The sequence below is a fragment of the Convolutriloba macropyga genome, chromosome 10, assembly GCF_964194025.1.
Source record: "Convolutriloba macropyga chromosome 10, txConMacr16.3, whole genome shotgun sequence".
Taxonomy (NCBI): domain Eukaryota; kingdom Metazoa; phylum Xenacoelomorpha; order Acoela; family Convolutidae; genus Convolutriloba; species Convolutriloba macropyga.
In genome coordinates, this window is record NC_134477.1 from 20659914 (window position 1) to 20686552 (window position 26639).

The following is a 26639-nucleotide window of genomic DNA, read 5'->3' on the forward strand; positions in this document are numbered from 1 at the left end:
TCCCAACGTGGGAGAGGGGTACCCCTCACCCATTACCCACTCACTCCTTCATCAGGTTTCGTTAAATATTTAGGGGGGATAAATACTAAAATGTATCCTCGTTGAACAAACCCTGATTTTCATCGTAATTGGTATTTTTATATAGGGGGATGAAGTCCCCTCAATTCAAAACCGTCTCACTCTGACATCGAGTTTGTTTTTTTTTGGAGGAAAAAAAACTTTGAAACTCGCTCGCCTCGGATCTATTCTGTTTGCCCCCCCCCCCAGGCGCACGTGCTATTGTCTTACATAGTAACGTGCTATATAACAACATATAATTTGTAACTGGGGGTCATAAAAAACACTGGGGGGGGAAACATAGAAGATCCTTCGCCTCAATTGAACACCTCTTCACTCTCAAATCTTTGTGGAGCGATTATGTTGAGAAGTAAGTTTCAAGCACTGTTCTACTAACCATTCCTCTCGATAAAGCCACTCTAAATTTTTGAAAGTTTAGGGGGTCAAAATTTTTCTCATTTACTCAATACCGCTTTTCTCTCACATCGTTTTAGAAGGAATTTAAGCGGTAACTTAGGCGCTACAAAAACCGGGAAGATGTCGATTTACAATAGTAGTTAAAACAATCAGCCTAACTGACGCCTTACTTCCAAACAACCACGGCTTGGGAAAAACCATTACTCAATGTATATAAAACAGGACGGTAAGTCATGTTCAATAGGAAAAGGTTACATAACCCACTAAACTTTTTTGAGTGTGTATATATATATGAGTGTGTGTGTGTGTGTGTGTGTGTGTGTGTGTGTGTGTGTGTGTATGGGTCTGTGTGTGTGAATAGCGATGAAAAGAAACTTTGGATCTTTGAGCCCCCCAGCATAGTGGGCGCATATTATTTGCACCCCTCAAGGGCAAGTGCCATAATTTTATATAATAATTTACTATGTAAAGGCACGTGCACTGTAACTGGGGGCGCATAACGTACTGGGGGTGGGGTGAAACGGAAAAGATCCAAAATTTGTTCCACGCATAGCGCCCGCATCTCTTAGCTTTGAATGCGGTGAAAGCGGTGAATTTTTGAAAGATTTGCTGTTTTTAGTGGTGAAAAATTTTTTCATCGCGTTTCTTACAAAAAAGAAACTGCCGTACACGGTTTCGAACCATTATCCTCCTGCACGTCACCAACTTTGCATTCAACTGCGAATTCAGTCACTTACGGTTTTGATATTTCCGGTGAATTTAAGATAAGCATTGAAATTAGCGGCGAATATTTGTGAGGGTTACCATTTTAGCGGTGAAAATTTTTTTTTTTTTCAATGAATTCTTCTAATAGCGGCGAAAAAATTGCTTTCACCGCTTAAAAATTTTTTGTCACCGAATTCAACGCATTGAGCGCAGATCTTAAATGTTTACTCATATTCTTCGCACATCTTACATCTTTAGCCATTTGTTTTTTTTTGAACACCTCTTCACTCTCAAATCTTTGTGGAGCGATTATGTTGGGAAGTAAATTTCAAGCACAATTCTACTTAACCATTCCTCTCGATAAAGCCACTCTTAAAGTTTTGAAAGTTTAGGGGGTCAAAATTTTTCTCATTTACTCAATACCGCTTTTCTCTCACATCGTTTTAGAAGGAATTTAAGCGGTAACTTAGGCGCTACAAAAACCGGGAAGATGTCGACATAGATCGGCGTGAAATCAAAAGAATGAAAAATTGCTCGGAAACATCTGAAAACTCCTCTAAATAATCCAAATTTAGGTTTTGATTTTTTATATGTAGGTTTTGATTTGGTAGTCTACGTGCAAGCTTTATCCATGTTTGGCGACGACTTCGCCGACTTGCAGGACTTGTTTTAGACAATCCCATTCCTGGAAAACGAAAAAAGGCTTCCACTTAGCCATGGAAAATACTTGTTTAAGACTCGATATTGGTACAAGAGAGTAAAAAGCGAATAACCGAATACCAAAAAGTGACCACCGTTTACTTTTTCTAAGAAATTTTATCAAGCCTTAGTGTTTTAAGCATTGCACTTATTGGTCTTAAATTTTCAAAGCTTGGGCAACATAACTCTCAATCTTGCAGAAACAAAATTAATTTATGTCAGAGAAACTGTTGGGCGTATCTGTACGCAACTTGTGTGCAATGCAGAAAATTTCTTCTACTGTCTGATCTTAAAAAAATATGACGAGGGCAGACAAAAGAGAAAACTCCCTAGCACATCCAAGAAAGACAATTGTGGTACAAATTGGAGCATACGCACACCACAATACACACAGAGAGAAAAACAGACACAGAGTGAGGGAGAGAGAGAGAGAGAGAGAGAGAGAGAGAGAGAATCAAACAAATGAGAACCTCATACCAAAAAAAAAGAGTTTTCAGATTTTTTTTGGCAACTGATCTTTACTCAAGAATAGCCGCGTTCAATTAGTTCACCTAGGTCTTTGTTGGTTTTTTATGAAACTAATTGTGGACTGGTTAAGATAATTGTATCGATAATTGTATTTCTTAAATTAATATTTAAATCAAGTTTGTTGAAGTTTTTGGAAAACTTTTGTCATTTTTGATGCCTTATTAGCATAAAGATAATACGAAATTTTTGAATCTCGCAGGTTTGCTACCAGGGAGATGTGAGTAACGGACGGAGTTTTGGCTTTTGGACAAAATTAAAGCAAAAAGTAGCAACAAATAATGTATAATTTTTCCACTTTAAAGCTTCTGAGTTTTTAAACTCTGTCCTTGCCTGTGTCTAACGTTTAAAGGAACAAACTATTTCCGACCAACTCTCCCTTTGTCGCTCTTTTGTTTGCATCAACAAGTACCAATTGTACTACAAACAATCGGCACGACCGCAATCGCAATCGCATACATACAATTCTACAAGCGCACGCGCTCACACGCTTACTAACAAACACACAAACGAAACCAGTACAAAAATAAAAAAATATTTTTCTTATTTTTTGACAACTGGTTTTTACCCAGTGTTCAATAATGCCAGTTTTTTACGTTTCTTTAATTCAAAAAATTAGGTGTGATATTTTTGAGACAATTGTTTTGGTAATTGTAAAACTGAAACTAAAAATGAAATGAACTTTTTGAAATTTTTTGAAGTTTTTTTGTCCACTTTGATGAATCAAGAGCTTAATGGGCCATTCTGCTTTTCCGTTATCCCGCAAATATCATGCTATCTAAATTAAAAAACACAAATTTAGTTTTTATCTTACTTAAAAGCAAAATTTGTATCAAATTTTAACTAACTTTTCTAATTTTTTAAGATATCTGATAGTTTGTGCACACTGCCTCTTCTAGTCTCTCACATGCAAAGAAACGTTAAAGACTGTCCTGAAACCCTAGTTTTAATTTGCTCTGAGGAGGAACATTTTCCTGTAGTTTTTACGTTTTGCTCTTTTCGCTCTTTGGAGTATTTTTAAAGAAATAGAAAATTTCAAAAAAAAAATTGAACTGAAAAAAGAAATTAAACTTCTTCTATCTTTCAAAAAAAATTTTTTTTTCTATAAGGAGATTTGCAGTCTGTAAACAATTCAGTTTTGCATTTTACGGAAAAGCCTACAGTCCGGACAAGATCAAGTTAAAGTGCAATTTCAGTACACAGAGAAGTGAAAAATAATTTTCTAACTTTCAAAAAATTTTTGACATTTAAATTAAGTATTTCAAACTGGTGATCAATAATTTCTTCAACTCTCAAAATCCTTGGTTTTGTTTTGTGCAAGTTGATGTTAGCTCGAACGATCTGCTCTGACGACACAAGTAATAATATGATAAAAAGATAAGAAAAAATTCGCGTTCCTTTTTAGAAATGATTTTGGCTGCTTTGATGTTCATTTCATTTTTAGAACCAGTTCTTTACGTCTCTGTCTGGATCTGAAATTTGAATATTTGCTTGCAAAAATAACTAGAATTTAGAATAGAATAAATCTTTCTGCCTTTAAATTTAGATTTTCAGATTTGATAATTTGGGTACTTTGAGAGCTCTTTTTCGACTGAAGTCTTCTATTGTTCAAAAAATGGTTTTATACAAAGAAACACTGATTCATCCAAAAGTCTTTACTCAGCGTATGTGGAGAGACGGAAAAAAAATTTTCAACAAAATGTTGACAAAAGAACAAAAATGTCTTCTTTTGAAATTTTTGGTCAAATCGTTAATTTTTCGGCTCGAAACTAAAACGAATTACTCGTGACAATCAGAAATCCCTGCAACTTTTTTACTTGAAATTTCAACGCAATCTCTCACCCGCAACCCCCTCCCGATCGATGATGTTTTAATCTTCTTTTTCCATTTTCCTTTGAAAAATGAAATGTTTAATAAAGTCCCCCTTTTTCAAGTTTCTGATAATTTGTGAATGAAATTTAATCAAAACCCAGGTTTAGGTGCGCGACCCTAGACCGCTCTGATCAGACCATTTCCCAGACTTTGCCCTCTTATCAGATCATCGTGCGACCCAAGGCCCTCTGATCAGGCCGTAGTGCGACTCAAGAATTTATGCGACTTTAGTGCGACCCAAAAGACCTCTGATCAGACTATCGTGTGACCCAAATATTTCGTGCGACTTTGGTGCGACCCAAAATTTTGTGCGACTTTACTGCGACCAAAGCTCCCTCTGATCAGACCATTCCTGAAAACATGTTATAAGCCGTTGTTATTTGTTTAAATTATTCAATCCAAACCAATGTACTACTCAACTTAAAATTTAAAAATTTAGTATATCTTGTTAAGGTTAGTACAAAACTAATTGATAAAAATATAAACAGAAAGTCATTTTGAAGTGCCTGCAACTTTTCTTTTGAGTCATCAAAAACAGTGATAAAAAACTGCAGTCAAATAAATATTGTCAGTTAATGCTCTGTGGTCAGATTTTCGGGCAACTTATGTCCAGATTTTGGTCTCTGATCAGACCGTAGTGCGACTTTTGTCCAGACTTTTGTGCGACCTATGATCAGACTATAGTGCGACTTTGCCCTCTGATCGGTCCGTAGTGCTACCATTGTCCAGACTTTCGTGCGACCTATGATCAGACTATAGTGCGACTTTGCCCTCTGATCAGACCGTAGCGCGACCATTGTCCAGACCATTTCCCAGATTTTGCCCTCTGATCAGACCGCAGTGCGACCACTGTCCAGACCATCGTGCGACTCAAGCGTTTCCCAGACCATGTATTTTGGGTCGCACCACGCCACCAGTGTGCGACCCAAATGGTCTGATCAGAGCAGTCTAGGGTCGCGCACCTAAACCTGGGAACTAAATGCTGAGAGCTGCAAACTGGTGTTTTTGCTCGACTCATGAAGAGACCTAAAAGTTTGTTTTGATATTTTTTGTCTTTTCAATATGTTCGTTTTAAAAACCATAAGCACTTGTTCAATATTTTAGGGAGTCTCAATTCTGATGTAGTGTCAGTGTCTATCTGTGACTTCGTGTCTGGATTCTGTCGAGTGTGTAGTGGTGGGAGAGAGAGTATCAGTCTGTATGGGATTGGAGGGTGGAACTATGTCTTGTGTGAGGAGATAGGAGACCAGATCAGAGTAGAGGTCACTCTGTCCAAACTCACCAATGGCACCTTGATTGGATTCTGTGAAGTTGCAGCATTCGGAATTGTTGGTACGTCTTGTGACTCTTCGTGTTCATACAGTTCCTCTTGCCACCCATTTTCAAATTTCGCTCTTTTTTAAATTATAGACAAAGAAGAATAATAAGCTTGAAAAATTTCAATTTGAAATTTTGAAATTTCATTACCGACGGCGACCCTCCAATAAAACACACCATCTTGAAATTTTTTGCGATATCGGTATATAAAATGCAACGACCTTGCAGGATAAGCATTAAATTCGCCCTGCTATATCCTTAATAGACTTTGGTGGTTGCGGTTCCATGGATGGAAGACTTGAGTCATCATAGCCCTAAAAACTCACTACAAATTTTCTGTGAAAAACATGGAACGTTTTGTAATTTCACATTTTAATATTTTTTTTTGAAAAAAAATCATAAATTTTATTCTGAAAACATCGTAGCGATTATACATTCTCTTACAGTTGCGCCAGTTGGCAAAATTGTTCTATCGACCTCGAACTCTGGATACTCTGGACCGAACCAGCTGTGGCAAGAGCAGATGGATCTAATTCTGGATAAACTGGATGGATTTGATCCCGAAGATGAATGCTTCCTACTTCACGAACAAGGAGTACAAGGAAGATCTGAGATGAAGCTTTTCCTAGAGACCCCAAAGTTCATATCTCATGTACAGTTATTGGCACCCAATGATGACTCAGGTTAGTGCACGTCATCGCTATTTGGTAATTTGGAGCAGCCATTTTTGGCAATACTTAAAGTTCAGCTTTGCAACCTGACTATATAACAGTACAGTTTTTAGAACCAATGACAGATAGGAAAATGTGCTATTTTTTTTAGGAATTTCAATATAAGAAATGTAGCAATCTACGGCCTATTGTTGCGGTTGCTCAAGAATATCAGCGGAACCCAATCTTCACAGCCTTGTTCTCGAGTTTTACGCCGGCTTGATTCTGTACTTCTAATTCCAGATGACTGATAATCACGTCGAAACTAAAAGTTGCTCAGTCATTCAAAGGGACTGTAAATTTACCTGATTGAAGTGAAGAATATCCTTAGTGATAAACTATGTTCAACCTTGTACTGAAGTTTGCAAGGCTTCAGTCAAATAATAGTTTTGTTGCTAACTTCTTTCAACAAAGCTCAACTATTTTAGGACTTCACCGGTATCGACGATTTAGCAAAAACTTGGCACAAAAAGTCCAAAAATGACTAAGAATCAAATTATAGTCAAAACCGGAAAATTTTGATTACAAAACTTGTACAATATTCAAACAATTAGGTCAAATTTAACATTTAAAATAGCATCTATAACTTAATGTTTACTCATAACTGATTGTTAGATTAAAGTCAAAATTTACATAGTAAATGTCAAGTAACTGCGCTAAAAATTTTAAGTGCCTCAGGAACCGATGGTACTTGCAGGGCCTTAAATATGATTGGTAAAAAATGCAAAAATTTTCTATTATTTTCAGTGACTCGGGCGTTTTGGCGTTAACAACAATGAAATCTGAATTAAAATTGTTTTAAGACCTCATGGAAAGACTCTCCCTTGATACAAAAAGGCCATATAGTAGTCTCAAAATTTTTCATGAGAAGACTGTCTCTTTTCCTATGAAAGACCAGATTTTATTCAAATTCGTTTATCAATAGACTCTTGCACAACCCATGAGGAGATGTGTACCGACTCAAGTTTACTATTAAAAAATTCACTCAACCCATAAAGAGACCTAAATTTTGTTTCGACTTTATCTGTTTTTGCTGCTTGTGTTTTGATATTCCGTGAACAACCGTTGAATAATTTTAGCGACTCTTAATTTTGATATTGTCTCAGTTTCCATCTGTGACTAACAGATCTTATAGAAAGCACTTTAGGAAATTTGACTATAAACAGATAATAATGCGAAAAAACCCACTTTTGCACCATATAAGAGCTAAAAACCACACTCGTAGTTAAGATGCTATTCGGTAAGTTGTGTTCACAAATGGCTTAGAGGGGACTCTAACCTCATGTCAAAACTTTAGTTTGCTCCTATCTTGCCGTCAGAAAATGGGGGTGTACAAATTTCCGGCTCAATACAAGTTCTATGTTTTTTGTCTGACATGCCATTTCTTGACATCTGTTGGTTCTTACTGCTGTTTAATTGTGGCGCCAACACCTAAATAGGAATATAAAAACATCCCATTTGTTGATAGTAATGAACTTTGAATATGGTGAGGCCGATTTTTTTTAAATCAGACTGTTGTTGCTACTTTTCTAAGGATCTCAGTTCAAAGAGAGAGCTAAAAACAACTATTTTTTTTTAAGTTTTCAAGCTTTTTACCTAGTACCTGAAATTGCCTTGTTAATCTAAATCTGAATTCTTAAATACAACTTTCTTCAACTTGAGGGTTTGTTACAAAAACAACGAAAATTCTCATGTTTTTTCTGCGGTATCGTCGGTTTGTTAGATTTTGAAACGTGAGAAACTATTGGTACGTTCCGTTTTAAAAATAAAAATTTGTCTGTATGTTCAGTTTCTCAAATTAGGATTTATTCGGTATAAAAAACTATAAACCATTGACTAGATGAACGAAAAATCTAAAAGTAAGACAGTGTTCACAATAAACTTTTGCTTCATTTCAGTTTTCGACATTGCTTTCGTTTCTTTTTCTTTTCCTGTTTTTTCGGCTATTGTTATATCATTACATCAGAACTGTTTGTTGGAGTTTTGCTTCAACCTATAGCCTCCTGTTGATCTCAAAATATAGACAGGTTTGAAAATAAAATTAAAATCTTTGAAAATTGTCAAATACCTGTTTCTCAAAAACACTTCTTCACGAACTCTTGAACTAATGTTTTGAATACGCGATATAATCCTGGGCGTATTGAATTTACTAGTTAATCAAGTACATAATTCGTATCTGAGGATCTATTGTGGTTTGCAATCGAATGTAACAAATTCTTAGATTTAAAACCAAGCTTACCGGGTCTGAGACACTAAACATACCGAATCGAAGACACCACATATACCAAAAATTTTTTATGTTTGAAGCCAAACATACCAACAATTATCTTACGTTTAAAACCACACATACCAATTCTAAGACATCGAACATACCGAATTTAATAAACGATTTGTTACCGACGATTTGTTAGGTGGAAAAGCAAACATACTGACCATTTCTTGCGTCGTTTTTGTTCCATTTTCTGGACTAGAGATGGCAAATAATGTTATGAGAAGTAATAGTGGTAAAATCTCTGCGGGAACTCCACAGAGATTTTGTTGTAACTTGTAATTTTTGTAATTGTTGTATTTTTTCCGAAACTTGGACATATTTTAGCTATGGAAATGAAGGGTATCGAAATCTACCAATGTCTCTCAGACGAGGAGTGTTCACTATGTGGTGTGTTGAAAGGTTCACTCAGAGCCAAGTGGACTTCTGTCCCGTGTCCAGAAGAGAACTTTGTACCAAATATGGCCAAAATAGTCCACTCTGGGGTACCTGTCCATGGACCATCCCTCTACATATGCGACATTGAAATACTGGGAAGTAGGTAGTTACCAGGAAATTTCCAGCTCGAATTCCCAAATTGAACAATCAGTATCTATATTTTAATGAACCGTGAACTAAGTCGAAGGGAAATAGTTGAAAGGTGAACAATGAGATTGTTACCCGACACCAAATGGTTATCTAGCAAAATTTTGCCAGAAGGTGGCTTTCTTGCAAGATCATGCAAGATAAGCTGTTGTTATCTTGCAAGAAGCTTAAAAGTTCGCTTCGTTTGAGTTCCAATCTCAATGAATGTTATTGTCTTACTATTTTTCATTTTTCGCAGACATTTTTTATTATTTAGGAGAAAGTCGTGAAACATTAGATTTGTGGCTTAGCAATACAAAGAAATACTTTTTTGGGAGCTCCGCACTTACACTATTCAACTAGTATTTTTTGAAAAACAGTATGATCATTTAAAAATATTACTTGTTACTATCATTTGATTACAATATTCAAATTTCACAATGATTATTTCTGTTTAGTTATTCCATTTTTTTAAAAAGAACGTACAAAACTGATTTTTTTTTGTTAATATTTCTGTGCCAGAGAATGTTGATCGGAAATTTTTTATCCCATACTAGTCCGGATTGAGCATGTTTATATTGTTTGCGTATTTGCAACATAAATAGTCATGTTACAGGACTCTTGCAAGACGAATGGCTATCTTGCAAGATTCTGGACGAAATTTTATGCAAGACTAGGTATCGTTTTGCGATATTCAAAGATTCTCGCAAGTTTTATTGTAAGGCAACCTTTACCATAGAAGCATTTTGTTTCCAAAAGCGAATCTCGATGCCCCTGATTATTAGAGTAAAGAATTTTGTTTATTTAGCAGAAATTTTGTGCAATCGTGTCATATTATGTACTGGGAAATAAAAAAAAATTAAAACAATGAATTACAAAAATGATTGACAACAATCAGCAACATCCTGCTCTGCAACTTAATTGGTGTTTCAAATTTTTCTAATAATTGGAACGTACATAATTCTAGGAGTGATATAGCTTTATGAGAGCAATAAATCAGACTGCGGAAAGAAAAGGTAATTTATGAAAATGTTTTAAAGTGTTAAGTGAATTTTGGTTATTTTTATAGAGCTCAAAACAGAAATCTAGAACAAACGTGCAGCTAACAACTGACTGAAGAGATCTGGGTATTGAGATTTGGATTAAAATACCCAGACAAAATAGAATAGATTAAATTACATCTGGAAAGCGTAATAAATATATTCTACACTTAGTGTGTGGATTGATGCCATAGCCAATTTATCACTGCAAGTCTCATTTAGCTGTAATTTGTGAAAACTTCATTTGAATGTAGATTTTTCAAAAAAAATTGTAAGTTAGTTTTAGAGTAGAAATTTGAAAAATTTTTGGCTGAAAGTTTTTCATCCTACTAACCCGGGTGGACCACCATAGATAATTCTTAACAATCATATCCAGGCCGTATATGGCGTCACACAAAAATTGGCAACCATACACCTGACCATATATATATATATATATATATATATATATATATATATATATATATATATTTGAAACACCGGCTCAAAAGGCACTAAGTTATCCCATTTGACAGTTGCATATACCAAAAAGTGTTCAAATGCCTTTTGAAAAAAATTCAAATCTATGGTTTCTTATAAAGAGCAACCATATCCAAGACCATAGACGTTCATGGTGCCATGGATGACGGTAAATGGTAAACATGAATCCTATCTGAAAACAACGAACACTGTTTGACTGGCTAATTAAGATTCACTGAAGGTATTGAAACGTATTTTAACAAGAACTTGTGTCTATGGTTTCTTTGCAACCATATCCAAGACCATAGACGTTCATGTTGCCATGGATGACCATAGATGGTAGAAAATAAAGTCTATCTGAAGACATCACAAAATAGTTTGACCAACTTTTTTTACACGCGCAGGAAGTCTTGTAACTCAGATTGACTGAAGCATTGTCTTTGTTTAATATTTTTTGCAAGTTAAGTTTATGGTTAAGCAAAATTGTATATAGTTTTGGCCATTTTTGGTATCAAGTGCAAGTTTTAATGCCGGTTCTTAAAAAAGTGGTCCACTACACTGAGCAGATACTTGCTATTCGAGACGAAAATTACAACTGGCGATATAGACAAATTTAATTCATTTTTCATTTTTTTCGAGTTTTTTTTTATCTTTTTTGTTCTTTCACACAATTAAAATAAATTGTTTTGCAAGCTGATCCTGAAGCAATAATAACAAACTGTATGTGAAAGCTTCGAATGCATGTTGGCAGAACAGTTATATAAAAGAACTCTAGAAAATCGGAAAACTAAAGTTAATCAAAAAGTTATGTGAGCATTTGTATAATAAGCAGTGTTAAATTGCTTTTCATTTCTCATTATTGAACTTTGTAATGGGATTGATAAATTGGTTTTCTTCGAGGCCTTTTGTACATCTCGTTTTTGAAGAAGCGATGTGAAAAAATATCGATCGCACAATTGGCTGAGCTAAAAAAATCCTCGGGCTGGGATAGTTCCTAACACTGAAATAATTGGATGATAGGAACAATGAGCATAAAATTCGCATGGCAGTGAGCAAAGTGTCTCTCTCAAAGTGAACTGAGCTGTTATGTTTCAGAGGATGTCGAACCAAGACTAGAGGTTGGTGAGATTGTAGAGCTTTCCAACTTCACTATTCGGTTCAAATGGCAGGTTGACTCAAGTGACAACACAGGTGTCATTGCAATATTGTCACCCCATCACCAACCAGACACCAATCTCCCTGAAGAATCGGGTGAAGCTGAGATCACAGACCTCAAAGGCGGAACGACTTATATGCTACGATTACGACCATATTTACTTCAAGTTTTCGGAGATTCAAAACTACTCCATTTTTCAATGCCCCCGAAACCGCCCAGGTATGCAAACCTGGACATGCAGGATAAATTGTTTAGTGGTACTTTGGTCATTGAAGACAAATTTGACAACGCTGTAATTTCAATCTCGCCCGATTTTCAAGAGTTTTCTTTTACGCCAGATGATTCTATGGAGTTTTTGTTCAATTCTTTGCAGCCTAACGAAATTTACACAGTGTGGACTATGATTTATTCTGGAAATTTGAGCACAAACGGCAGTTTCCAGTTTTCAACCAAACCCGAAACCCCTAAAGTGACCTCCAGCACGCTTTTTGCTAACCAGAGTTGTCTCAAAACGTTTGAAGCTTTGGGAAATTCGTCCATAATTGAGTACACAATTTACACGACTGGCGGAGTCGAAGTTTTTATCGGGTCACTTCAGTTTGACAACATTTTTCAGACCTTCTTTCCAATGGAGTATTTTGGTCACGACCTGAAAGTTCGAAGCATTGGCTATGAACAAAGTGAAGAATTGAATGATGTTATATGCCTATCGCAAATCGATTTCGGAATTTTTACTTCGAAAGTTAATTGCATAGCCGGTTCTGTAATATCGACAGCGAGTTCGTATCCGATCCAAATCGGAATTAACCCAACTAATCAAGATCAAAGCTTTCCGCCGGGCAATTTTACAAATTTTGAATTTTGCTTGTTGACTGCTAACACATTGTATATTTTAAACTGCGTTATGGAACTGGGAAATTATAATGAGACAATTTTCAAAGACGCTCCCACTAAACCCAGTGACATTGTCGTGATATCGAGTGAGCAAAAGCCGGACACCGAATGCGTGAAATCTTTTCAGGTGGTCGAAACTGAAACAAGCATTGTGTATGGTTATTACACATCAACTGATGTTGAGTTGTTTTCGACAACAGTTGCCTTTCAAAACAGTTTCACCGTAAACATTCCTTCCGGAAATATCGGGAACAAAATTAAAGTTCACGCCGTAGGGTTAATAAGCGGGAATATTCTAGAAGGTTTTATTTGTCTGTCTTTGTTAGTTCTAGCTTCTATTACTGCTGAAATCAATTCTATCGGCGGATCTTTATCTGGAGTTACGGGGTCTTTTTCTCTTACGATTGAACTAAATCCAGGCAGTCAACTTCACTCCTACAGCCAAGGAGATGAGCTCAATTTTCAGTTTAACTCCCTTTCCCCTAATCAACTATACACGATTACGTGTGACATTCAAACTTTATCTGTGAAAGAAACTTTAGTTATTTCTCAATCAACAAAAGCGGCTCCTATCGTAACTTTGTCCAGCGAACAGGACGATGCGGGAGTTTGCACAAAAACTTTCTCCGTATCGGGTTCCGGAGATAGTATAAAATACGATATATATCTTCCTGGATTCGGTATGATCGAACAAAACTCTAGGAGCTTTGAAAATAGTTTTAGTTTAATATTTGCGGCCAGCAATCTGGGAAACATTCTAAAATTGCAAACTATTGGAAGAATTGCGGGGGATGTTGTACAGGACACAATTTGTTTATCAGTTTTGAGCCTGGATTCACACCAAGTTACAGACACTACGATATCTGGATCTGTATCTATTGCCACAAGTTTTCTAGAGTTGAGCATTGGTATATTACCACCGGATTTATCCGACCAAAAATTCTACCCAAACGATGCGTTAAGTTTCAATTTCGATCCACTTTCACCCAATACACTGTACACTGTCAAACTAGTTGTGACATCAACTAGTTATATTGAAAAGCTGAGCAGAGAAATCTTTACGAAGCCAGGTGATATTTCAGTTACTTCAAGTGTAAAATTCACTGATGGAAGTTGCCGAAAGTCGTTTTCAGTTCAGGGCAGAGGAACTAGAATTGACTACAAGATTGAAGACCAAAGCGGGTCACCTGTTTTTTCAAACACACGAGAGTTTGAAAACAGCTTTGATGTCGTTTTCGGGTCAGAATATTCAGATCATGTATTGAAAATACAATCATTTGGAAACGTTGACGGGGAAATAACTTCCTCGGATATTTGCTTAACTTCACTTCAAGTTACGCCAGATCCTGCGGATCCGGATAGCATCTCTGGAACTCTGAATGTCGCAACTGGCGTATCTTTCACGTCCATCGTAGTGTCGATACCAGCTACCAACCCAGACATAACTTTGAACCCCGGCGATTTTTTATATTACCAGTTTACTAACTTGGATTATAACACTAATTACGGTCTGACAATTGTTCTATCGACCACAGATTTCACAGAAACGACTTACAGTGTTGAAGCGACAAAACCAGCTGATGTTATGATATTATCAACATTGCAAACAATTGACGGGCCATGCGTGAAATCTTTTTCGGTTGAAGGCACTGGAACTAGTATCGAGTATGTAGTCCTAAACGGAGGCATTCCTTCAAATTCCATATCTTTTGCTAACACTTTTAATTTATCAGTTTCTTCGTCTTTCATTGGTTTCCAATTACAAGTTACTCCTATTGGTCTCATAAGGGGAAATGACTTTACGGACCCAATTTGTCTTAATAGACTGTCAATAGGTTCGATTGAGTCAGAAACTGACTCATTTTCTGGAACATTTTCTGTGGATGGAAGCTTCATATCTGTTCAATTTATGCTAGACCAGGGAGGAGATCAACAAACGGTTCTCAATTCGGAACCCTTAGCCTTCGAGTTTTTGGGTTTGAGTTCGGACACGAGGTATACTGTTACTTGCGTTCTTACAGCCGATGATTACACTGAGACGGAAACGTTCGAAGCTATTACAAATCCCGAACGCGTTGCTGCAATATCGAGTATGTATAAGCCTTACGCTTCGTTATGTGTGAAAACATTCAAAATTCCGGGAAACGCAACTATCGAATATGAGATTTATGATCAAAAAGATGATCTTGTTTCTCGAACCACTCAAACTGTTTCAGATGAGTTCGAACTATCATTGCCTATTGAATATGATTATTTTACCTTGAAAATGAGAACTATCGCAATGATAAACGGTACCTTTGAGACATACGGACTATGTCTGAGCAAGATCACCTCCTTTTCTGTCGGAACCGCTCTTCAAAGCCTTTCCGGATCCGTAAAAGTCCAAGGTGACTTTGACAACGTCACCATACAACTAGATCCAGACGATCAACAAGTAGCAGCGCTTGTTTTCGAATCATTGCCAATAAATTGGCAGTTTGTGGATTTAACACCGGGTGGTCGCTGGGATGTCATTGCGAACCTTACTTTTGGCGACTATACCGAAGTTAGTGTAATAAACTATGCTGTAGCTGCGGGAACTGTTGCCATTTCTCAGCAAACTCTCAATAGTATTGACAACATGTGGTCGATGGTTTTCACAGTTCTCGGGTCTGGCGATGCAATCACTTATAAAATCCATTCACCAGACGATTATTCAGTTTTGCTTGAACAACAAATTGTTTTCCAAAATCATTTTCATCTCCAGTTTAACGATACAGACAGTGGAAATAGAATTCGTTTCCAAGTTTTAAGTTTTCACAATGGGCCATTTTCACCTCATTTCGAGATCGGGTCAACTGGGTTTGAAATAACAAGTTACAATCAGAGCTCGCCTTCTGACCACCTTGAGTTCTCATACGACTCGAAAGGCCTGGTGGACGAAATTCACATAAATTTTGATCCATTCCCTCTGACCACGGACTTGATTATTCCAATTACTTCTGACATTGGAGCCTTCAACGTTACCGACAGATATCCCGGTTATAAATACACAATGTCAATAACCACTTTTTCGGGTAGTCAAAGCAACGTTAATCTAAATATAGTTTTCTACTCAATGCCTCAGGTGAAACTCGACGAATATGTGATAAAGCCCTGGACCCAGTACAGTTATGACATGAAGTTTGAGCTTCTTTTTCAAGGTTTCTTTGGAACAATTTCACTGGATTTCGACGATCAAACAAAACCTGATATGGATAAAGCATACGGTAAGCTGTAAATTTGTTCATGCTTTATAGCTTTTCCTCACACATGACAGGCGTCAAATTTGTACACTACCAATTTTCTTGTTGAAGCCAAAAATAGGACGCAAAGCTTCATCAGTAGAAACAAAAGAAAGTCCAATGCAGATAAATTTAGTCTTGATCTTTCAAGTCAGCACAAGAGTAACTTATATCAATGTGAAGATGGAAATAGCGTGTACAATGTTTTCATAAAGGTTTTCAGTACTATTGTAGAGTTGCACGCCCCACTTTTAAAGAAGTTTTCAAAGATAATTGTTGTTTACTCAGAATGGTTGGAAACAAATCATGGTGTTCCACAGCGAACGGTTTTAGACCAACCAGATTTATTTCTCTGCATTAATGATTTTCGAGAAAAGGTACAAGAATACTTCGACATAAATCAATTTGCTGATGACACAAGATTTCATTTTATCAGAAAAAATGTCGCCGAACTGGAAAACTGTGTTTCTGAAATACTGGAGAAAACAGATAATTATCTAAAGCAAAAAGAAATTAACCATGAATCCGGTAAAACTTAACTTCTTTGCGTCTCGAAGGAAAATGAAAATTTTGATCCAATAGTTTTTCAGGGACAGGAAAATAAGCCAAAAAATCACCGCAGATACTTGGCTATAAAGATTGATTCTAAATTAAGCTTTCAAGTAGAACTCAACAAAATCCTATCAAATATGGCCACAGCGATCAGATCAATTTACAATATACGTTATCAGTTACCGCTGACGATTGATGCTAGTCAAATCCCTAGTCCTTTCTCATATAACTTTCAGTGCTCTATTTTTCAAAACTTGAATTTCTCTGAAATTCAGCAAATTAAACGACAAATCTATTGGGGAAATAAAGTTTGCCATATGAGAAAAATTTTGAGAGATCTAGAGATCTCTTAGTGATATCTGATATTTTGCCTGCAAAACTTTTAGTAAGCCATCTGAGTGATTCAAAACATTACTTAAACCAGACAGCATTGAGAGCTTTTTTCTAAGTGGTAATGTCCTAGCAAGAAAAAACAACAGAACTGAGCAGCTAATTCTCCTAAGGTTGAGCAATCGATCATTACAAAAAAAGCGCCCAAAACAGGAAGAAACTTCCCAGCAAAGTCCCGGTTATCAAATCACGCTCACAGTATAAACGCATGTTAAAACAGCATCTGCTCCAAAATTTTAAACTTGAACCGTTTGAAAGGAACGTATATGGCTTCAAAAATTATTATTAGAAAGTTATGTTGGATTAAAAAAGGTATCAAAGCGACACGATGAAGAAGAGAAACAGCCAGAGCAAGATAGCTCCCGCAAAACTCAGATTTCTCCCTTAATTTTTCCCCTGTCTCAATATGACGCAATCACAATTGACCTAATTGGAATTGAGTCATATTGATTAACCGCATAAAAATTTTCATGCAGAAAATATGTCAAATAGGCTTGAAATGGGTCTTCGTTGCCGCGAAACTGCACAAATCATTACAGGAAAACTAAAAATTTATTTCATATTTCAGACCAAGCCCATTTGAACTCCTTCAAGCAAGAATTTTTCCTGGAAGTTCATGTGAAATTGAAGAAAAATTGCAACTGTCAGGCAATGTTTCTGCAATTTTTGCTGTAAATTATCTTTGGAGTCATCACAGAATCAAAAAACAACCAGAAAACAGCTTCATAATTGCAAAATAACCCTTCTAAAGTATTGGGAACTTCCGTTGAACTGGCGGTAGCAAAAATCTAATTAGGTGAACTAAATAGATACCTGTAGTTCTTTAATTCGAGATCCAGCTGCTCCAACCTCCAAAATCAAGCAAAAAACACAAATAATCACTTGGAAACCTTTATCCCCTGCCATCAAAATTTTGGAAAACAGCAAAACTGCCAGAATCAAAGTTTCCAACTTCCTGTTCCAACCGCATTATCGTTCTTTGAAAATGACAGCCACTTGTGCTCAAATTCCGCATTCAAATACGCCGATAATTTAAGGCAACCAATGCAAAAACTACATAGCCAGAAACATTTTAAGTAACAAGCAAGCAATCTAACTGCCATCAATTTCAAGGCCGCTCTTCATTGGCAATCCTCTCTGATAGAGTGACTGGATTAATAGTTTTGTTTCTTCCATGGTAGGTAATGCTACTAGTAAAACAACACAAACCGGACCAAGTTTCTCCAAATTTCAGAGTCTGGAAAGACAAAAACTCCCTCAGTCATACTCCTGTTATCCAGCGTATTGAACAGCTCTCCTTGAATTGATTTGTCTCATTGGAGACACGCTATTAAAATTAGCGCCTCTATATATCAACAGGAGTCCTGGCGTGCCACTAGTTTAATTGGTACGCAATTCTTTGTTGCTTTCTCAAATTTTATGCAGCCCTTAGTTCAAACTTTTGGATACTTCGGTTTTCAGGCAGACCTTCAAAGCTCTACACTACTTAATAAAAAGCAGCAAAGGCGTCTTATAAAGTTATTGACAATTGGTCTCAGCATAGGCTCACAACAGCAGCTGAACCGACTTCACATTGTGTCTTTTAATAGTTTTTAGCATTTCTTGACCAAATCTGCCATGCTATAAATCGGGAGTGAATTTTTGCTTCTAATAGAAAGCAATCAAATGATATAAACTAATTCGAAGTTGCTAGTGTTCCAACTGCTCGCCTAAAACTGAAGTCACAAAATGGTAACCAGAAGTTTTCCGGCAATATCGAGATAAGCAACGTTTTTCAGCCTATTGAACGTTTTTAAGCCAGTTGAACCAGCAGTAACCACTTTCAACATGATCTTTTCCATTAAGTTCTTTGAAGCCTTTATCAATTGAGGTAAAACAAATACATAAAAACGAATGGACTGTCTTCCAGTAAAACCAATAGGCAGACTACTCAGAGGATTAGCCTCGGTTGCCATTGGAACAATCAAAACCTGTGTAAACCAACAGCTATTTCAGCCGAGAGATCTGAAAAATTGCAAGTCGTGCCAAGTTGTCTTTTGCAAATATGGCAACAAAACTTAATACTTGATCCCAATGAAATCTCCAATACCTATAAACTTCTATTTTTTTATCTTGGCGGCCAGTTCAATTTCTTGGTTTATACAATAACCATATGTAAAATCTTCAAAAAGCTCCGCCACATTCTTTCCACTGGGTTTAAGGTGGCAAAATTTTTACCCCACTTATTTCTAAACAGCTTCATTTCCACCTATATTGTTCCGATAAGTATAAATCAACCATTTGGAGTGAAAAACAAATTGACTGAATATAAACTGGGTAGTATAAAACTTCTCATATCCCTTCATAATCCACTTCATGAAGACAACAGACGATAAACCCAGTTTTGAGACAACTAGAAGCACAACTCTGAAAACTCAGAAGTAAGGGACAAGTGGATAAATCTGCTCTTTTAGACGAAGAAGAGGATGCCTTAAAAAATTTTCACAAACTACCGGCCATTATTCTGGTCGCTATGAAATTGGTTTTTGCTGGAAAACGCCGTGCACTTCAGGGAACATTTAATACTGTGCTCTAAATCAACTCACGAAAAAACACTCAGTAAGAACCCACGCAGAGAGAAGAAAATGATCAATCGCTTGCAACACACTTAAGCAAAAATTCCAAAAACCAGTCAATATTACGAAACCTGTTCCGAAAAAAATGGGTTTTGCCCTGTCATCCGGCTCAAAAGCCCAGAAAACCAGGAAAAGTACAAGGGATGGCAAATGCTGCTTCATGACGACCAGATCTCCTGAACAGTTGCCTTGACACACTTTTAGGTTTTTTGGAACAATCTGTCCCAAGAGTAAGTTGCAAAATTTAAAAATACGTTCAAGCAAACTGCTGTGAAATCAGAAAACCAATCACTACTTCAAACATCACCTTTTAGGACAATAACTGTTGATTCGGCGGGTTTCCCGCGCAAATTTTCTGCTCTCGATGGCCATCTTTGCCATAAGTTAATGTGTAAAAGACAATCCAGAAAATGTTATCAAATTTCTTTCATCAATATCTAGCCAATTTACCTCGGGCAACTACGTCAATTCGTTGCCGAAGTAACAGGAACCACTATGCAAGCTCAACAAAGTCTCCAGTATTTTGCGTGTATAGAAGCCCAAAAATTGCTTGTATGTCAGCTAGCCAGAGAATATTTAAGGGACTCTTTTAGGGAAATATTTTTTTCACACATTATGGCAACAATTCCAATTAATTAGCAAACAAATGACAGAGAATATCTATTAAATCAAAAAATGACACAGTTGCATTTTTCCCTAAGTTTTTTCAACAACATATCAGTTTTTGAAACAAATCAGAAGCAATCAGATCATTATATTTATTTCGTCAAAAAAAGATGAACCTTTAGAATTCAAATTTACGTTTTGTCCAGAAACCTTTTTTTTATTCACAAAATGAGCAAACATATGAGTTATCTGTGGCACATTACGTTTTTCTCTGCCACTATAACTCATTGTTACAAAAGCTTCACATAATTTTTTGGCATCAAAATTTAGGTCAAAATTAAGTCATTTGAAAACGCAATTAAGTTCCACTTAGATTTCAGAGGGGAACGTCAAAGACCAAAGTTAGAAACTTAATAGGCTGTAAGAAAATTTTAAACTAGATGAATTCAGGAAAAACGTCTAACTTTAATTGGTATATATATATATATATATATATATATATATATATATGTTGGTGATAAGTAGTGGATAAAACAGGGCTTCCAGTCACCATCCAACTTGATCCGTTTACCATCGTAACAACTCGGGGAATTGGACCAAGCCAACTGCTTTCTGGAAGCCTTGTTTTATCCAATACTATAAGCAAAAAACTATATACACAATACGCGCTCACTTTGCACAATCTATAAATAGTTCATTAAATGATGAAAAGGAAAAGTGCATGTCATGCTAAAATGGCCGCCACCATTAACAGAAATGACCATCACCATTAGCAAAATGATATCAAACGGGTGAAAATTTCGAAAAAAAAGACTTATTTAGATATTAGCTTGCAAGTTGAGTACTTATTAAATTTTTTTTAAATTTTTAATAGATTATACAATGCATTCAATTTAATAGAAGGATTTAATTATTATTTTACTATAAAACAGGTAATTACTTGGGAACTGATAACTAATTTTAAGTTAAAACTCATGTCCAAATATTCTAGAGAAAGAATGTTCTAGAATAATTCTCAACGAGTGGACCTTTTTTCTCCACGGCACTTTTTGGCTATTCATCATGAGTTTCACTTAACTACAAAAACTAGCAAAAAATTTTAATAATTTTCGTCATTTGGCGAGACTTTAATAACTCGAGCTTTATCAAGCACTTCTTTATCTGGAGAAAATCTGAACGAGTTTACTAATTTAACAACTCAAATGATTGCATTTTGTAAGGAGAACAAATGCATACCCGACAACGCCACTGAACACGAAAGTGAGACTGGAAAACGAAAAAAACAGAAACCTTGCAGTTATTCCTCTCCAAGATCAAGAAGGACCTATTAATTTACAAGAATCAGGAAACACTCGAAAAGTTTGAAGTTAATGTGCCAGAATATTTATCATTTCGTGATAAACTGAGGAATTCATTCAATGTTGGTGAATTTGAGTCTTATCTCACCACAGTCATCAACATGTTGGGAAAACTGAATCGTCTACATCTACTGACATTTTGTGACAGAAGATACATATGGGGAGAGTGAAACAAGATTATCAAGAGAAAAATAAGGATATTCAATGGAAAAAACTGCTGAAGGACAAAGGATATTCCTTCTCTACTATCCAGAGTTATATAAACTTCTCCCAAGCATGTGAAAACTTTCTAAGGACCTTAGTCTCAAAGGCCTACTATTGCGAATGGAAAAAATTTCTGACAATATTTTTGGCAGAAGTTCAGAAGGATAGCCAGCTACAGTCTAGGTGCATGACAGAATTACAATTTTCATAAATGATAAACAAAAGATTGGTTTTTGAGAAATATTTTTTCTGTTAATATTGATATCCTTTCTACTGATACAATAATATTGATATCCTTACTACTGATACATTAAATATTTATATCCTCTAATACTAACACCCTCTACTGAATGAAACATTTTGCCCCAACTTAGATAGTTACTCAATTTATAAACCGAATTTATGAAATTCCAGTTGCTTCAAACTGTAGTCCTAAAACTTGGCTATAAATATGCAAAGTTTCAACCTGTCTCAATTAGCAGTTGTTAAACGTGTGCTTTTGCAAGATTAAAAAACTAATAGCAATAAAAAAATTTTTTTTGACTTTAACCTTAGAAAGTCTCTCTATAGGATTCAAAAAGTCCAATATCGAACTAGGCTAAAACTTAGGCTTCACTGATGCCAGCAAACGCAACTGACTATTTCCATGCGACAATTCTGTCCAAAATTCTGAACAAACAACAGATTGAATCCCAACCAATTGTAAGGATTCTGATGCAATTTAATAATGAATTTCGTCTTTTCTTCCAAATAAGAATTCAAATAGAAATTCTAGGATTTCAGTGCAATAGTCACAGCTGTTCGTGATAGTATGGCAAACTCGGAAATTTCCCATTAATTATTCGCCAGATTCGGGGAGAAAAAACTAAAGATAATTTACTAAAGCTTATATTCCAAATTTTTTTTCCAAAAATCAAAATTAAGCTTTATAACCCGCTCACTCGTGCAAAAATACAATAGATCTTAATCAGAGGGAACATGCTCCGCCGATCAGGTGGAACCTGCTTCGCAGATCCGTGAAACAGCTTTGCAGATTTTAGACTTATAAACATGCTCTCTGAACTGATTTCTAGTATGACTGAATCTATATATGTTAAGATAGATGCATAATCTACATCTTCCATTTCGAAACCTAAAGAAAGAAATATGCCTATGAACTTTTACACATATTACATTCCAGATATTGATTTGGATTGGCATAATGGTCACCCAAATGTTTAATATAATCTTTCACTATACATTTGCATATATAACAACAAAATTCTAATTCTTTGCAATCATTACAACATTCTCTCCAATGGTTATTTTTACACTTTTCACTTCCAAAAAATTTTTTCCCCAAAATTTTCCCCATTAAAATACACCATGTCTCACTCAACTAACAGTAATGTAAACTTCTGCGATGTCTGCAATTTATCCTTTGAAACAAAGAAGGGTTTATACAGGCATCAATCATATGATTCGAAACATAAAAAATTGTTAGAGAAAAAGTTTAGCTGTGATAATGAAGCCCCAGTAGATGTTAAACCCAAAGCTTAAAGGGTTATACCCCCATACCCCCATCGTCGCAACCCATACCTGAAAAGATGGAGAGAGTGTATGACTCGGAAGAAGAATATTACTCCCTCAGACCTAACCCCCAAAACTGAGAGTAAGCCTAAAAGTGAGAGTGAATCTAAAATTTAGAGTAAGCTTAAAAGGGTTTCGTCCTTGGTCCTCCAAACTGAGAGTATACCTAAACATAGCACCAACGATATTATTAAAACTAAACCCATCACTAAACCTAAAACTAAAACTGAAGATAGTATCTACTCTAAAATTAAGTTTAGATGTGGAGAATGCAACGAAGAATTTAAAAATAAAATAGCTTTAAGTACTCACTCATATAGTCATAATTGTAAATATCTAGAAAACACAGAATACTTTGATATAAACTCTAGCCAGAACATTATTTTATATTACTGATAAAGCCGGAAGTTACATTGAAGGAAGAGATGAAGCTTTTAATAACTCTTTAGAAGAAAAAACAAAACTGTTACCAGTTTTGTAAAGTTAGGAGTTTTAAATATAAGATCACAGCCGAGTGTGAGTACAAGAAGAGAACCAAAGAAGAAGTTAAAACTACTAAAATATTTTTTAACACTGACTATAATATTAATAACGCAATTTATCAAAATGGAGACTTCACACAATGGCTAAACTTTGGAAAAGAAATATATGAAGGCTATGGCTATGACTTTGAGTTTCTCGGGTTGAAAAGTACTCAGATAAATTTTGAACCAACTAAAGCACCTATTGGTAGTAATATAGATTTACCTCCAGATCTCAAAAACTTTACATCAATTTTAAATATACGCAATTCCAAATACAACTGCTTGCAACTAACTATTACTGCTTGGCTACATCCTGCAATGGACCATGCAACAGGTGAAAGTAAATACCAGAAAAAACTATTTGCACCAACACAACGATATGAACATGACTTTGGCTATATATGAAGAATACAAAAATTGTACAATATTAATATTTGGATATACACAATTTGTGCTGATGGTAAAGTTGAACTGCTTAAATCAGTGGATGATTTCAATAAAGATAGAAATGATGTAAGAATATTAGTTTTGGGGGGTGGACAAACAGAACACTGTGCCCCAATTAAAAACATAGAAACCCCGCTAGGTCGACCGAATAAAGTGAATAATAAATTCTATTACTGCGATAGATGTACAAATTGGTTTAACTCTCAAATTAAATATGACAATCATTTATGTAGCCACTCTTTCAAACCAGAAATGGTTTGTCCTAAGAAGAAAAAAATTACTTTTATATATGAACATAGGCGTCAGAATATAAAAATTTTATAACTGCTGATATAGAATATTGCATTGTTGAAGTCGCAACTAATGACTGTAAATATGTAATAGCTCAACACATACCAATTAGTGTGGATTACATCTGGCAAGGTAATTTCAAGAACTACTTTGGTCTAGACTGCATCAAAAGATTTGCTAGTGATCTAATAGAAATAGAAACAGAGAATAACTTCAAGTTAAACAAACCAATGATATTTATTAAAGAAGATGATTTATATCATGAAACCAATAACACTTGTCATATATGCAGCAAAAAATGTATTAATAAAGTAAGAGATCACTGTCATGAAACTGGTAAAAATAGAGGACCAGCAGGTAGAATGTGCAATCTAAGATACAAACAACAAAGTTTCATTGCTATAAAATTCCATAATGGTAGTGGTTTTGATTTCAATCTAATATATAGTGAACTCTTTAAACAGAATAATGACAAAAGAAAAGTACATAGCATACCTCTAGCTGCTGGTAAGTCTAGGGTGTTTAGCATCGGCTGCTTTAATATCTTAGATAGTTATAACTCCTTAGCTATACCTCTAGATCAAATGGCAAAGATATACGGGTGTAAAACTAAAACAATCTATGCATATGAATATTTTGGTTTAGATGACTATGTTATTTTATAGGTAATCAATATATAGAAGACCTTTAAGTCCTCACTATCTGAAAAATTACCAACACAACGAGAATTCGATAACATTAATGAAGACAACAGTCATAAAACTGGTGAAGATCTAACTATAGAGTATTTACAGCATAATGTGGAAAAATTAGACTATTGCATGAATCAATATGTCAAAACAATTATGAAAGAATTCGGTCTCAACCCTCTACACTATGTTAGTCTCCCGGATTATAGTTTTGATTGTGGGTTAATGTCAAATGGTGTTACATTAGATAAATTACAAGATAAGCAAATGCTTGATGATTTCGTTGAAGAAAATAAAGGTTTTCTATGTGGTATAATGCGCGATAGATATATAAATAATGGTAATGCTAATGCTAATGCTAATGCTCATAGTAAAAACAGGACCATAAGGTACATAGACGCAAACAACCTATACGGCTATGCAGTGATGCAGAAGCTACCCTATAAGGACTTTGAGTACTCTGTCACTTCTCTAGACACTGGGGAAACCACGCTTCAGCGTATTCTATGAACTCCAGATGATAGCGATCACGGTTTCTATATAGTTTGTGATATTAATTATACTAATAGTTGTAAAGATAGAACAGAGCAACTAGCACTAATGACAAACAAAAGAAAGATAAATGATAATTAATTAGGCTATATAGAAAGAGATGAGGGTAAGGCAAGACCAGAGAAATTAAACTTAGATCAAAACAACTAAACAGAATATATGGTTCATTATAGGATGTTAAAGTTCTATGTTAAGATGGGTGTAAAAGTAACTAAAATTCATAGAGTAATTAAATTTAAACAAGATTATATATGTAGAGACTATATTCAAAACAATACTAATAAAAGAGCAACAGCTAAAACTGAAGCGGAAAAGGATGTAAGGAAATTGATGAACAACTCACTATATGGAAGATTGTTAATGAATCCTCTACACTTCCTTCAAAGTAAGGTCTTACAAGATGAAGAAAAAAAAAATGAAAAGTATAAGTAAACCAACATTTAAGAGTATAACTAGATATAAAGATTATAGCCAAATTGAATATATAAAGAAAAAAATGGAAAATGGTTCTCCAGTATATGTAGTTGTTACTATATTAGAATTAGGTAAATTACCCATGTATGACCTATTCTTCTTCTTCTTCTTCAGGATCCGTGTAGCCCCTCCCGGGCTAATATGGATAAATCCCCGCGTGTTTCACCAATTTGATTAGGTTCCTTGGGTTATTGATAAAGTGGTCTTTTGGCTCCTCGTTTCCCATCATCCGATGTCGTAGGCTCGCCCCTCGTTGACAAACCTTCATGACGTGTTCAGCAGTGTGGGGTTCGTCGCAGTCAGGGCAACGGTCCGATTCTGTCGCCCCAAATCTTCTGAGGGTTTCCCTGTCTAGCAGGCTGTGGCCTGACATGAGTTGGTTCCATATGGTTTGGTCTCTTCTCCTGTCAAGCTTCCTCGC

The 26639-nt window shown here is 35.6% G+C and overlaps 1 protein-coding gene across 1 annotated transcript in view; it reads left to right on the forward strand.

Moving 5' to 3' along the window:
- Positions 1-26639, forward strand: part of LOC142347954 (uncharacterized) — a 94764-nt gene that overhangs the window by 29783 nt on the left and 38342 nt on the right. Inside the window, exons 6-9 of the mRNA XM_075399119.1 lie at positions 5380-5607; positions 6039-6275; positions 8899-9108; positions 11730-15932. Coding sequence (XP_075255234.1) covers positions 5380-5607; positions 6039-6275; positions 8899-9108; positions 11730-15932 — 4878 coding nt within the window. The remainder of the gene's footprint in view (positions 1-5379; positions 5608-6038; positions 6276-8898; positions 9109-11729; positions 15933-26639) is intronic.